At 36.9% G+C, this 15,304-nt stretch overlaps 1 protein-coding gene and 1 long non-coding RNA gene across 6 annotated transcripts in view; one reads left to right on the forward strand and one right to left on the reverse strand.

Moving 5' to 3' along the window:
• RBM20 (RNA binding motif protein 20) overlaps positions 1-15,304 on the forward strand; it is a 107,487-nt gene that overhangs the window by 17,667 nt on the left and 74,516 nt on the right. Inside the window, exon 1 of one of the 5 annotated variants that reach the window (XM_068398087.1) lies at positions 5,932-5,960. The exons of the other annotated variants lie outside the window; for them this stretch is intronic. Within the exon in view, the coding sequence (XP_068254188.1) occupies positions 5,947-5,960 (14 nt within the window). The 5' untranslated portion in view covers positions 5,932-5,946. Of the gene's footprint in view, positions 1-5,931; positions 5,961-15,304 lie in introns of those variants that run through there. 5 annotated transcript variants of the gene reach the window in all.
• Positions 547-14,907, reverse strand: LOC137662084 (uncharacterized). The gene is made up of 2 exons (XR_011047950.1): positions 14,564-14,907; positions 547-2,235 (listed from the first exon to the last, which is right to left on the reverse strand). It is a non-coding gene; the product is annotated as an uncharacterized lncRNA (long non-coding RNA).

Genomic DNA, 15,304 nt, shown 5'->3' on the forward strand with positions numbered 1-15,304 from the left:
CAGCACGCACATCATGGGCCAGAAATAACATAGGATGCTGGGCGTTCCTGATGGGAAAAGTGGTTGATACTAAAGGAAACTGTGACTATACAAAACACAGTGTTTGGCTGCTCAATTGCTCTCTGGTGCGTTCTTTGGGCAGCATTTCTCTTCAGCAGCTGACCATGAGCAGTTTTTTCTGCCCCTACCAGCACAGGAATAATGTATAGTACAGGAATAACCTGTAGCCCCGATGACTGCAGTGGCTCTGTCCACTTCCAGCCTGTCCCACCCACTCACTGAGATGTTTGGGGTAGTGACCTCAAATTTCTGTGTTGCTGTCAAATGCCATCACACTTTTGAATCTTGCTGCGTGCCTCATAGAAGTTGCTAACCAGTCACTGGGGAATCTTCATTCGAATCACCTTGCTGGTCTTAGAAAGCTGTATCCCAGTATGGTTTCTCTGAGCTAACTAATTGACCACAAGAATGGATTTAGCAAGACAATTTTTCAGTGGAGATTTGTATCGGTATGTAATTGGTTAAGGATATAAGCTGAAATTCAAATTTGTCCTTAGATATGGTTTTTATTTAAAACAATATCCTACTTAGGATTTCAGTAACAGATTTTACAAATCACTCTTCAGATGCTCTTTCTAGAGCTCAAATGGTTGCGTTATAAATGAAGAACAGATTCAGGAGGCTTCAGAGTATTAGTGATTATCTTGTAATGTTTTCCAGATGGCAGAACATGATGTAATCCATATTGCCCAGTTTATTTCACTGCACTGTATGCTCAGTCATACCCAATAAGTAACCAAGAGACTTTAAGAAGCTCATCAGGCTGTTATGACGATAGCTGGTTAATCCAAATGTTCTTTATTATGTTATGAAAACTGCAGATTAACAAATCACTTGTTGGTGAATGCAGGAAGATTGATTGCTACTCACAGCTCTGCAAGAGCTAGATATGCAGTTTGGATTAGTTTAGCTCAAGCTACACTTGGGTGAATGAATTCTGTTTTCCTCAGGGCTATGAAGTAGTTTACATCTGTTCAGTAGTAAACTTCTCTAGGAGCACTGGGTAATTTTGATTCCTCTTCTTTGGAGAAGTGATGGGAATGTTTTTTTGTTTTTTTTTGCATTTATCTGAAATAAAACCAGAGCACTAGCATCACTGGTTGTGTGGGTGTGGTGGCTAAGGTCAAATTAATTGCAGCTTGCAGTTGCTCATAATTCTGCCAGTGCTCGTGCAATAATGTTGTTTACTGACTGGTGCTTTTATTAGGCTGACAGACCACCATTTGAATGGCAAACACATCAAATTTAAGTAGGCACTTAGCTCAGGATTTTCTCAGCATTAATTGAAGGCGCCAGGGGTACTGCGTTGGGACAGGTGCAGTCTTGCTGCGCAGAGGCAGGATTTGAGGAGTACATGGGGAACATAAGCTGCCTGTGCATCCTTACATCCAGCTGTGTAGGCTTTCTCACCTGAACCCACGTTCAAGAAGTCTTCAAGGGAGATTAGGGCTGGGGTAGGAGGTTTCCGTCTACTGGCAGTTCTCCTGTACAGTGGGTTTTGTAGGCACTTCTTTAGGCCATCCCACCCTTTGGTTAAGCCCAGAAAAATGGGATGGAGAGAAGAATAACAAGAGAGACATAAATACATGGTATTAACTAGCTTTTGGCAAGGAGGAGAAAATTTCCTGAAGTGGGTTTAGTATCTTCTGATTGTCTCATCATCCATGGAGCAGCTGCCTGTAGGTTGCCATTGGTAGGACACAGATCGCTGGGCTGGTTCTACCCTGTCTGTATGCGTTCAGCCGAGGAGGGTTGGAACAGGAGCCGAGAACACTGCAAAGAAGAGCAGTTTCCAACATAATTGTCGTTTTGATGGTTATGCCATGTTTGCTTGTGTTGCTGTTTTACCCAGTGATGTCCTCATCTGGTTTTTATCATGCATGGCATTGCTTGACTGGTAGCTGTTTTTATTTTCCCCTTATCATGTCTCTGGGACTTCCATAGTTCAGTGTCAAAACATTGCCTTGTAGGGGAGGAGGGAAAGAGGAGAGGTTTACATGATGCACATGTCTCATTTTACACTTTTCTGATGATCTTCAGTTTGGCTGCTTGTAAGGAGCATTTGTTGTTCATAGTCACTCAGTCCGGGCTCGTTTATTGACTCAAGCTGTCTTTGCTCACCGTAGTATTGCTGGTGATTAAAGTGCTTTGCCGTTCTGATTTCTATGGCTTGTCCTGTGAAACAAAATTAATGACAGTGGCTTTTGGAAATTGAAGAGTAGCAGAGCGCTAATTACATTTTTCATTAAATATTCCTCCAAGTCCAGGGGAACGACTGTGATGCTCAGTTTGACACAGCCTCTTTCTCTGCATGTTCTGCAAAGAGTGTGTGGAAAATGGGCTCACCAGTGAAATAAGGGCTGGGAGAGGGGACGCAGGTGGGGAAAGAGTCCTGAAAGGGTGGTGTTTTCATGCCTTTCTTCCACAGCCCTTCTCCCCTTCCTCTCCTTCTCCTCAGCAACTTTTCCTTCAGGTTTTCTCCCACACAAAATCTTTTGATCTTCCTGATGCCCTGTCGTGTCCTGATCTGCCAGATCCCTAGTTTCTCCTTTACCAAACCTTCTTTGGTTTTAACTTTTTGTGTAAGAATTGGCTGCTTCTTCCTCAACAGCTAAACTTTGTGTATAAAGTACAAAGAAGAAATATACATCGCTTTCTCCTGGAAAGGTTTTTGCTCAGAAATCCAGCCCACTGACTTGGTTTAAGACAACATTTGTTTGCAAATAAATGCAGCATTTGTTTGTCTGAGAGAGGACAGAGATTTTCAGAGTTGATAGAAAGAGAAAACGTTATGTTCTGGAAACGTAACATTTATAAAAGGCCTGAAAATGCTCTATTAACAGCGGCTTTCTAGCACTATAGGGTCTCTACTCCAAAAAAATTTGACTTTGTTGATGAAGGAGGGAGCGACTGTAAAAGACACTGCCTTCCTGGGGAGGAGTAGGCAGTCCTTTCCTCTAGTTTAAAGAGACTATAAAACAAGTCAAAATCCTGCCTCGAAGGATTTTTGGCATGCAGAGCGCTGCTGTAAGCGTAGATTTTGTGTTGGCTCAGCGCACAGACTGCAGGTCTCGTAGCTGTAAGCGCAAAAGGTCAGGATTGCATTTAGCCCATAACTATCAACTCTGTGATACACTATTAGTCATAGAAACTTGAGAAATTTGTTAAGATACTCATGAGTTTGATTTTGATATATTGGGACAGCTTTTAAAATTCCATCACGGTTTAAAGTGGTACTGCTGGTAGGAAAGTCAGTAGGTCGAAACACTGTGTTTTTATAAGATTTTACACCTCTTAGGCTTTTTGCGAGTTTATAGTAATCTTCTAATTTTAAGAGAAAAAAGTTCTCTGTAAGTGTAAAAGCTGTCTGTCTAGAAGTTAATTCTTTATGCATAATGTGGTTAAAATGCTTTCATGTAACTTTTCAGTTGCAGGAGTAGTACAAGATCATTTTAGCAGCAATAGGTTAAAAAAATTATTCAAATACAAGTAAGATCTTTTTAATGTTGCAAATGTTCCTTTTAAGTTCTTAATTATGTTTTTCTTCCCACCTCAGCCCCCAATTTCTAATTAATACCCGTTAGGCAATTTTTGTTAATCAATCAGTCGCGCGTATTTTGTTGGTGTTTCCCGGGAGCCGTGTTTATCTAAATCAGCTATGTCAAAACGTAACTTTTATAGGAAAGCTACAGAGCAAACCATAAACCACTTCTCCTGCATAAATCACTTATTTTAGTCTTTAAACGTCAGGTTGTACATATTAACCTTGCCCTTTTTCTGCTTAAAGGTGGAGGGTTTTATGAAGCAGTTCTGTGACATGGTCTGTTCGGTCTTTTGTTCTCCTTACAGAAAAAAGAATAATTTTTGCAGAAATCGTAGAACAGGATACCAAACTGTATTGCTCACTTTTCCCCATTGATAATAGATAAGATCAAACTGATAACCATCCAGAAGTCTCGTTCTATACAGAGACTCTTTTGAGTAGGCTAGGGGGGAGTGATGGGACACTACAATGTGGATGGGACAAGCAAAATGGATAATGACTCATGTTTATCCATCGGTCAACCATAACATGCTGTAGCACATCAGACAATGTTACTGTAATTAAATATTTTTATTTAGACACATTAAAGAAAATAGTATCTCACATTTGTTCGTATTATAGCTCATTCTTGCTTATCATATCAGTATATTTCTGCTCCTGAAGGCAATTGCAAAAATGTCCCTTTTTGTGCTTATTCTCTAGATATGTTGAGCACAGAAATGTAAATCATTAGCTCAAGAAGCTATTACTTTCAGAGAGATACTGGTTTATTCTTATTTTAAATTGTTTCACATTCTTGTACGGATATGTAGTGCAGAAGGAAAATGCATGTTTTCATCTGCATCCCGTCAAGAGGATTGTGTGTCATTGGAAAAACCCTCTTCCAAAAGCGGGAGTGTATTTTTCTGGCAAAGGAAGTCCTGTTAGGGTTAGAATCCCAGATTGGAAACTGGCAGGTCGAATTCTTTATCACTTCTAAACTAAACATATATAATGTGAAAGCTATTTAGGCATGTCTGAATGTCCATCGTGCTATTTTAAAATTACTTTTCAGAGAACATATAGGAAAAACCTAGAAAAATTTTTTAAATTCAATGATTTTTTTTTTTTTTAAATCAGGCTTGGAAATAAATGAGTTATTTAAATTTGTGAATATAAATCTTTTCAATAAGAGGGAATGCACATTCAGGAACAAATTTCATGGAATAATGCTAATTTAATTTGGTTTAGCAGGGATTTTTGTCCTGTTCTGTATGCCGATACTTCATCACATGTGACTAGTTAAGTACTACCGAATAATACCTGTCCTTTCCGTTGCTATATACAGATGATTTTCCCCCTTGATTTAATTAAATTTTTGTTCTCTCTGCGACTGGTCAATACCTTAGAATCCCACTATACCTGAAGGTTTTTTAAGTCAAATATTAATTATTTTGTAAAGCTTTCTGTTAAATACCAAGGGTTTTGGTAGAATTTTCTTTTAGTAAAAATTCTGAACAAAATGCAAATGGAAGATTTTTTTCTTACACAATTTTAAAAATCATCCTTTAATACTTCTTATAGTGAAAATGTCTTTATGCAACAATGCGATCTAGTCACGATGCAGAATTCCTAAACTGTTACAACTTTGGAAGGTGTTTTTAAAAGTTGGTTTCTGATCTTGAATTTAAAAAACATTATAGAAATCTATGTTATTGTATAGTCTTGACAAAATCTATCAGTACTCAGTTTATAGAATCTAGAATATAGTATTTTTAAATAAAAACAAAGATTTTCCTTAAGAAAAAATAAACAGGTTTCTTATGCAAGACAGCCTTGCAACGGAAAAAGCTTTGTTCTGCTGTTTTGCAAAGAAATCTGCACGTCTCAGTTAAAAAGCACAACGGCTTTTTATTATTTAAATTGCATATATCAGAAACTGGTTTATTTAATTTTGTTATGAAATTATAAAATTCTGTGGTGGAGAAAGTGTGGGTCCAATACCTGCCTATTCAAAATAGATCAAATTAATTTATTGATTAGTAATTGGTAACATCTAGTGGAGCCTGGCAGATGATCTTGTTGTCAATGCATTTTCTTGATCGTTAATCTACAAACTATAACATCACTTACAGACTGTCCTGGCCTTAAGTTCTGTTTCAAGCACCCTGTTCCCTTTCAAAAGATAAACTTTCCATAGGCCAGTGCTTATCTGCCTGGCTTCCCTGCTGGCTGAGATGTAAGCTATACTGGCTTGGACGACTCGTGCAGTTGAACCTTGCTAAGTTATGTGAGTGCTCAGCAAGAACATGGGGAATTACTGAATTTTTATCAGTAAGAGGAAAAGCTCAAAAGCAAAGATAATGGATCAGAAAAGGTAGTGTATTCATTTAATTTGATGATATTGGTTTGTTATAATTACTTAGAATAACATTTAATAGTTAATGATATTTCTTTCCTAGGTCCATAAAAAGGAAGAGAACATAGGGTATCTTACGGCTGTGTGTGGCCATTCGATCTTTTGTTAGAAGCATTTGTGCCTCCAATGTGTAATGTTACTGTGTTGATTAGCAAAGGCAGATGAAGGTCTGTGTGTTTTGGTTTTAATTCTTATTGTGAATGGGATGGTGGTGTTTGTAAAGAAGACATCTACTTCTGTGAAAGCATAGTTCACAGACACAAGAGAAAGGACTTCAAGGTAGGATTTATTTTTCTTAATTGTTCCTATTGCCCTTGACAAACATGCTTTCTCTCAAACATGATTCAGAGTTGTTGCTCCCAATTGAGTTACAGCAGATACGGATGCCATTATATGAAGTGCTTAATGTCGTTTGCAAAACAACTGACAATGAGATAACTGTGGAAATGTTCTCTGCTGCTTTCTGATGTAGACAGTCTATTTTTGACCTGGAGACCAATATCAAGCCCTGGATTTTGTCAGGTCAGGGGGTGGGCACCGAAGACCTTATCTCGTTTTTTCCTTTGTTGACAACACATCCTTATCCTTCCTGGGTCCTGGGGTTACTGCTTGATAGTGCTGGTATTTAAAACACCTAGATAGGAGAAGTCACAAACTGCTTTTTCTATTTTTAAGGATGCTCATTAAAGTTGTGAGCAAGGCTCAGTGAGCCACAGGGGTGTGGGACGAAACTGGGGGAGAGCCCTGCTAGTGAGACCAGGAAGCCATAGAAAAGCGTGCCGCCTTCAACAGTGCTTTGTTAAACAGAGATGTATTAAAAGCATAAATTAGCGTTACATAAGCATAAACAATTTGCAAGTATTAACTATTTTATACACTTCTTCATTTTTTTATTTATTGTTTTGATTTAATAGGTGTACTTTCAGGAAGAGTGTGTTGTTCTGGTGCATTTGGGAAATTTTTAATTAAACAGTTAATTCTTTTGGTTTTTTTTAAGGAGCACCACTGCAATTACATAGTGTTTTGTTTAAGGAAAACTTATTTCTGTGCATTTCTTTAAGATTTACTGTTAGATAAGCAGTAAAAACTCAATTATATACCTTCATAAAAGGTAAGGAATTGAAGGAAGCTTCAAAATAGCGAATAGAAGGAGCGTATCAAATTCTGTGCAAACCATTAGAACACGTAAAGGAGTGCTTGGTCTGTGTTGGAGTCTGGTAGCAGCAAGATTCACTCACATTATGTTAAATGATTTTTTTTTTTTTGTTTAACTGTTTAGTGTCTTGGCTTGACATTGCTCCCCTGCCCCAAATTCTTGGACCCCAGCAGTGTTGAAAGAGCAAAGCAGCTTAACTGCAGTTACTACTCTGTCGTTTGTGGATTAATAATGAGAGTCACATAGCTGAGAATCTGTATGTTTTAATTGGCTTTGTTTATATTGGGATTTAAAACTAGACAAAATAATGTAAACAAACTGTAACTCTGTGAAAATTTAAGAAATTTGCAGCTATAAATAATGCACAGTTTTCCAGAAGAAATAATGAGTATCGACTCAAAAGAGAAAAATCTTGTAAGAGGTTGTACATAGCTTCTTATTGTCACAGTGTCACTATGGATAAATGGTGGTTTTGGCAAAATGGTAGTTTTTCCTCTGTTTTCAGTCTCTTTCGTATAACAACTCCTCTTCCTTTGTTGGAGGGGAGGGGGCAAAGGGAAAGAGAAGAAACAATTTATTCAATATAGGCATTTAACTGGGAAATGGTTCCTATCTAAAGACACACTTGCAGAATTTAAGCAGGACTTTGAAGGAGGAAGTGAAAATGCATGAATTTATGTGTTAACAGAAAAATGAATGCTCTTTAGTGTATTCAGACTGCATAAAAATGTAATTATTAATAATTGCTAAGTTGCCTCTGTCTCTTCCACTTAATCATACCATGGAAAATATATATTACGGGAATATTTTCCTCATGGAAAATATGGAATTTCCTTTTTGTTCCGTAGTTACTGAGGTTTTTCTATGCCATTTGTTGGTGTCCCTACGGACATGAACAGTCATGGTGTAATCAGCAATAGTGGTGAATTATACCTGAAAAACAAAATTAAGGTGACAAATACATGTAGTTGAACCTGTGTTAGTGAAGCCTGGCAGAAGATAGTATTTAACACCTGCATCTATGTAATGTTATTAGGCAATGGATGAAAATCTCTGTATGAGGAGGAAATACTGCTTTGAACAAAGGAAAATGAAATTCTTTCATCTTTCAATGTAAATTCTTAATTGGAGAAAACGTGGTCATCACAGTGGAAGTTCACACAGTCCAGTAGCTCATTTGTGAGGTCTTCCCTGGACGACTTCAATGTGTTAACTGCCATATGTCTAAATTTTTGTTATCTGCAATATTAGTCTCATGGTGTTTTGTGTGAACTGGTTTAAAATGGTTGGAAAGAGTTTTATGAAATCTGACTAGTCATAATGTGACTCACTATTTCTGTAGTGAATGAAAACAAGTGCTACATGTTGGTATTGAGTAAGATTAAAAAGTAGCTAGAAGAGCTGAACAGATATTCCTTGATATCGTACTTCTTATTTATATCAGTATAGATAATTTCTCAGTTACAGTCTCAGGTGAAAAACAGTAATTAAGTTAAAACCACTGAATAAATCATAGCTTAATTATGCCCCTGTTTCTCCTGTAGTGACAAAAGATCTTCATACCCTTTAGGAAAATGTTGACTGTGTATCTTATTAATTAGTGTTATGATAAGTTGTTTCTGTTGCAGTCATCCCCATGAGTGCCACTCCTGTGTTAAGTACATACGGTCCTAGTTGTGTTAACTAAAAAATACAAATCCCACAGCTCAGTCACTCCTTGTCCTGGGAGTTTATAATTCTGGCTATATAGATTTGTTAAATGCTCTTATAAAAATTGTAAATTTAGCAGCACAGACTGCTCTGAAGCACTTTCTAATCCTATGGATTTTAAGTGTAGTTTAATCCCCAGTGAATCCCAGGACTAGATGAGTAGATAGATAGGAAAACACTACCTGTTAAAAAGTGTACAATCTGTTTTTCAGTGGATTGTATGGGGTTTCTGGTTAGAGATCTGTAGAGCTGCCATATGGAAGTGTTTATCTTTTTTTAGTGTCATTCACCTGTCTTGAAACTGTCACAAAAAAAAAAAGGAAAAAAGCTTAGAGGAGAAAAAAAAGAAGAAAAAAGGAACTATAGTAAAAAGTGAGCTGCTGTGGTCCCAGACAGATCTTCTCTACTGCTCCAATTAGAGTTGGGATTTCTTCTTTAAGCCACCTATCTTCAAGGTTTTAAAGAGCCAAAATGTTCTGTTTGGGTAGTAGAAATGGTTTAACATCTGCAACATATTGGTATTTTCTATGTTAAAATTTCTCATGGTGACTTCTTAAATTTCCCAAAACGCAGCTTTCAGGCTTTTTGTGTATCAAACAGGTAATAGAGGTCAGCTGAGTATTAGAACCGTGCTGAACGTAATAGATTCCTTCAGTGGCATTTTGCTGTCCTTTCACTTGGAGTTTGATTTCTAAAGCAATGAGACCTGTGTTTTTCTACTTTTATTTTAGCTGGAGTAAAAGCTATAGAAGTTTCTTTTTAGTGGATTTTACTGCTGATCATCAATATGGTTTAAGTATAATGTTTCCCAGTAAATGGAGTGGCAAAGAAAATCTAATAATCTTGTTACGGGTGCAGCGTTGTACGTCCAAAGACTGGAGTTGCTAAACTATGAGCTAAACTTTTAAGTGCTGGCAGTGATCTGCTGCATACAGCACTGTAAGCAAACCTGTGAAGGAGTTTAAGCTGCAAATTACTCACATTTGCACATATAATTTGCACAATATATCAAATATCACCTTGGCAGGTCATGAAGTTTGTTTATTTTTAAAAAATACTCTGAAGCCATTGTTAAGGTACACTAATAAAATGAGGAAGGAATTATATTCCTTAGGCATAATTAGCTCTGGAACAGTTCTTTACATGTACCTTTTTACTTTGTGCATATACATTCTAGGCATATAACTAAGCAAATCATGCCATTTTAGAAATCCTATTATACCAATAAATATATTTCGTCTTACTACCCCCAAAGAGCAGCAGGGAGCATGAACTCTTCTTTTCCAGGAACATGCAAATACATTTTATATTCCTTTCCGTCTCTTCATCTTATGTCACAGTGAGCTTGTACCAAAAATTAATATTTTAGAGGCTTCTGTTCAACTCTCTCAGAATTGTATTTACATGCAAAGTTGCCAAAGGCAGTTGGTTTGGGGTTTTCTGTTTGTTATTCGTTAGTCCTGCTGGAGCTTGAAAATTTACTTTTTAGAATTAGCAGTTCTTTTTTCTGAATCTTTGCTTGAGGAAACACGCCAGGGAATCCTCCACACGCTTTATGGTGTCTAAGCAAAATAGATGTTAATGTCCAGTATTAAGCTTTGTTAAACAGCCCACAGAATGAATAAATACTGAATTTCTCAATAAAATGACTAAAGAAAGAACGGGAATCTTGATTTTGTTGAGCAGGAAAATAATCTCACTGCGTTCAGTTAGTGATTTCAAATCCTCCTTTATGAATAACTGATGTTAGCCCAAGTCCAATTAATTCTCATCGATGGATCTTAAATCTTAGAGCTGTTACATTTATGGAAATTTGTTCACTTATATTTTTGGGCTTAAGAGAAAAACAAAACAAAAATGACCTTAAAATAAATCAACAAACAAACCTGTGGAGGTTTTGGTAACCTTGACCACTCTCATCGAAAAGTGTCCCCTAAAGAGCCTGTGGAATTAGTGATTTTTTTCCTTCGTAGCACAACTGGGACACAGAAACCCCATTTTCTTTAGCGGGAATACTTGGATGCCCTCCAATCAAGTGGGAACAAAGAGTTGTCTGTCAGGGTCACGGCAGCCCCCACATCTGCTTTTTAAAACAGGATGTGGGGAAGGGTAAAAATCCTCTCCATCTGTAACGCTAACACAGCTTTGAGAACACCTGGAATTACTAGACCCAGCATTTGAAGCTTATCTCTGGAGCTGATTTCTGATAGACCAAATGCATTTAGGGACCAAGGTTCCGTGTTGTGTGGGAGGTTAGTGTTAAGGGCAGATTTTCCACTGGAGGATCTGGACACTAAAATCTGAACCCAGTCCTTCTTTGGAAAATTGTAAAATAATTTTAAGAAATAACTTCTGGGAGACTGTTTAGCCTGTTTTTAGCTTTTATTGAAAAAAAAAACCCCAAAATAACAAAAAAATCCTTTGAGTAATTTTTAGTGCATTTCTCTAGCCACTCAGAATTTCATAAGCAAATGCGTCAACTTTATGCCTTTATTTTTGTTAATTACTTTCTGTTTAAGTTGATTTTACTTGTGTGAATGTCCAACAAAGCAGAGGACATTAAGCACACAGCCAGGTTGTTTAAGGGAAGTTCCTTCGTGCTGAAAAGAGTATTAAAAAATACCTGTGCATTTTCACTAGGGTCTGAAAGTGTTTCTTCTGATCAATGTGCAATGAAAACGGCCCAAGTATGTCATATTATCACACAGCTTTTAACAGAATGTAATTCAACAGTTACTCAGATAATTGGCTAGCTAATAAAAAGACGAAGAAATATTTTGGTGGACAATTTGTGAAAGGAAAATTGTTTCTAGACTTCTTCGTATTAATTACTCATCTGTCTCCATTTTCAACTAAAGATCCTGTTGGTGAGTTCTGTCAACAATTTCAAATAAGTAGTGGTGTTTAATTTGATTAAAGCTGTCTTAGGTCTCTGTGTATCATGTCAAAAAGATTTGTTGGGTTTCTATTACGTTGTTTGTTTCATTTATGATGGGGAAACAATAATGGGCTACCACGTCCTGGCTCTAACACTTCTAGATTTCAGGAACAGCAATAATAAAACTTGTCGGGGCAACTTATAAAAGCTCTGCTTTCTCTTTCGAAGATTGTTTGTTTAAACCAGTGGCCTAATTAGCTGCATATTAATAAGTGTAGAACTTCTTAATATAAAAATAAAGAATCTGTTTCAGAATACGTGTTAGAATATATTGTAGAAAGCAGTCATAATAAAAAAATGTGGTTACAGTCATGTTTATTTCTGCAATTTTAAAGTTTGCAGGAAAACTCTGAAATGGAAAGCTTGACAGCCGTAATTGTAATTATGCGTTCTTGAAACTAGTAGGTGGGTATGTTAATGACTGCATTTTGTATTCAGTACTCATCACTTATGATAGCACATAATCTTAAAAGTTCATCAACTCGTGTTTCATGTTTTTAATATTGAAAAACCCCCTGCCTATTAAGGAGGGTATGCAGTATGGATTGAGAGGCCACTGAGTGCGTTAATTCTTGTTTCATTTTTATGGTAAATCCCAAATGTTACGGATGCTCACAACTGTTTTAGTCAGCTGAGTTTCTGCTGTTTTTCTCAATACAAGTCTGAATGATGTGCTCAGAGTTAATTTGATTGTTTTGGAAGTCAGCTTCGGTTACTAAGAATGAACATTCAATTTCGTCTCTTGTATAATTACCTTCTTAAAAGAAAATCTTTAAATTGCCACAAACTACAATAGAGTTAATGTGTCAGCTGGGTTGGTTACATCCTTCTTAACAGAGAAGACTGCGAAATACTAAAACTGTAGCACTGGACATACTTCATAAGTTGAAGTAAAGATAATGATAAGATTGTTTGAAGGATTACTTTTAAATTTAAGAAATAGAGAATATTTTAAATGGGGAAAAAAACCTATGGAATTAGGTGATGGGAGGAAAATCCTGGTGACAGAGCATTTGTGTTAATCTGGCTCAGAGTTTGCCTTCACTCTTTCTTCTACTGGTTTAACGCTGTGTAATCCTCCATAATCTAAAAATGGGTATGCACTGCTTTGTGAAATAAAATATCAGCTAGACAGGAAAAAAAAAGAAATAGTAACACTTAAAACCAAAAAAAAACCTTGTATATAACAGAGGTTTTTCTAATTACTTGGGAGAAAGTATCATAGTTGCTGTAACTTTTAGAATAATTTTCCATTACTGTACTGCTGGCAATCTATTCAACATTTAAGAGATTTGTATATCTCTATTGCTGTTCTGAGAGGTTTGAGTTGCACATACAGCTAGAACTGCTACGCACTTGGCTTGCTGGAAAAAAAGTACAATGAAAATTTCCCCAGACGTTTCCTGTTACAGTAGAAACATCTTTAAAAGCCATCTCATTCTTTGGGAATGCTCTAAAAGTAAATTGTTTATGTTGGAAACTTGATTTTAAAAAATAGTAACACCTGACTTGAACTGACACATTTTTATCCTTTTTCAGTCAAATATTTTCAAAGTAATTTTTTTAGTAATTTTTAATTATATTTCTGTATATTTCCAAGAGGCACAGTATAACAAAAGTATAGCAACGATGAAGGACCATTGGATGGTGGTAAGGAAAACCAATTAATCTCTTGAACAAGGCATCAACATGTGACAGTAGTTAAAATGTCACATAATTTCTGTTTCTTTGAAGTTAATATATTCATATTAATGCTGGCAATTAAGTAAATTTTCTTGAAATCCTCACTGAGTGCAGTAAGTAGTGTTCTGTGCTATCCAGACGGGGATACAGGGTACAGGGAACGAATGCAAAAGCATTTTGATGTTACAATTAAATGTCAGTATACTACAACAGTTGCACAATATGAGCTTTTCATGTCAGACGGACAATTCTTTGATGTGTTTGGCATTAGATTTTTGGGGGGTTATATAAAAGGTATATTACATAAATATTGTTAATTACCATTAATTCACATATTACAATACAGAAGTCAGCTAATGATTATGTTTAACTATTACAGTGGTTTTAATGTTGCATTTTAAAATTGTGAAGGATAGAAACTTTGTTTTCCTTTGTATGCATTTAAATATCTTGAAATGAGTTTAATTTTCTTTCAGTTGTATAGCTGTACTTTTCCTTTACGGAGCCAGTTTTGTTCTTCTAGCTTAGGGGAAAGTGTTTGCCATACAAAAATACCATAGTTTGTTACCCATGCCCTTTAAAACCGAATGGAAATACAGAGCCATCACATATATAATGAATTCCCTGTCTAGGCACACACACATATTGTACAATCTCTTCTTTCTTCCTTATATTGCAACTTGGTTTTTTTTTTGGACGTGAATTTAGGAGGCTTGAACCTAGCTGGCTTTTTTTTGAAAAATAGAGTTTGTATTAGATTCCTTTTGATTTTTATATCCAAACTGATTTTCAGTGCTTTCTTTTCAAGTACTTTTAAGGGATACGCAAAACAAAAATACCTGGGAAATATCGGGTAACTCCTGTAAAATCTGTGATGAGTAATGACTGGAATATAGAGCAGATGAAATTACAGACAATGCAATAATCTACTGTTATACTGCAATAGCTAATTAAAATATAATAACTAAGTAAAAGCGTGAGAATGTCGTCTTTCCTATGATATTTAGAGCAGGAACAGCCTGTTTGTGCTAGGAAAAGAGTGGGCAGTTGTAGTAAACCTGCTGTGTTACCCACCTGGCCGTAGGCGTGTGGCAGGGGATTCCAGGTGTGAGAACCACTCGCCCCTCGCTCCGCAGTGGCATCACTGTGGGGCTGGCGGCAGGGCGGGCAGGCGTCCCACGGCGTGCGGGGCTGCGCCGATAGCCTCGTAGCCAGAGCTCTCGCCCTCGGTGTCACTACGCCTTAGATTGCGTGGGGGCTGAGATGTCTCGGTGCCATTCCCGTAGGCGCTGCGCACATCTAACAGGAGTGGTTGCCTCTACCTCAAAGACTTTGTTAAGGATTAGAGGGCTTTAGCAAGGATTGTGTGGTTTCATTGCTCCGAGCGTTGGAAAATGCAGTTGTGGCTTACACGGGTAGAGGTTACAGTCTGATTTGAAAGATGAGCTACGAGAGGTTCCTGTAATACCGCGAATTAAATAATGTGAGTTGAAGCACAACAGAGAAGATAATAAACATGGAGACAACAAAGGAGACAACAAAGGAGAGGAATAACACCAACAAGAGAACTGGGCACACAGCTAGTTCTGGGAGTACTTGGGTTGCCTTGAGACAATAGTAAACAATTTAATAGTAATTTGCCAATATATATTTGGCTACTGCTAAGGCTGTACAATATCTTGCATCCTTTTTTGTTTACATATTGATTAAAAATAGAACATATTACGGTCTCTCATGTGGGTGAACTGGGATACTCCCTGAGTGCAGTTTAAAAGATCAGTATTAGAATTTAAAGCATAGAAAACACAGGTGCAG

This window comes from Nyctibius grandis, chromosome 4 (genome assembly GCF_013368605.1).
Source record: "Nyctibius grandis isolate bNycGra1 chromosome 4, bNycGra1.pri, whole genome shotgun sequence".
Taxonomy (NCBI): domain Eukaryota; kingdom Metazoa; phylum Chordata; class Aves; order Nyctibiiformes; family Nyctibiidae; genus Nyctibius; species Nyctibius grandis.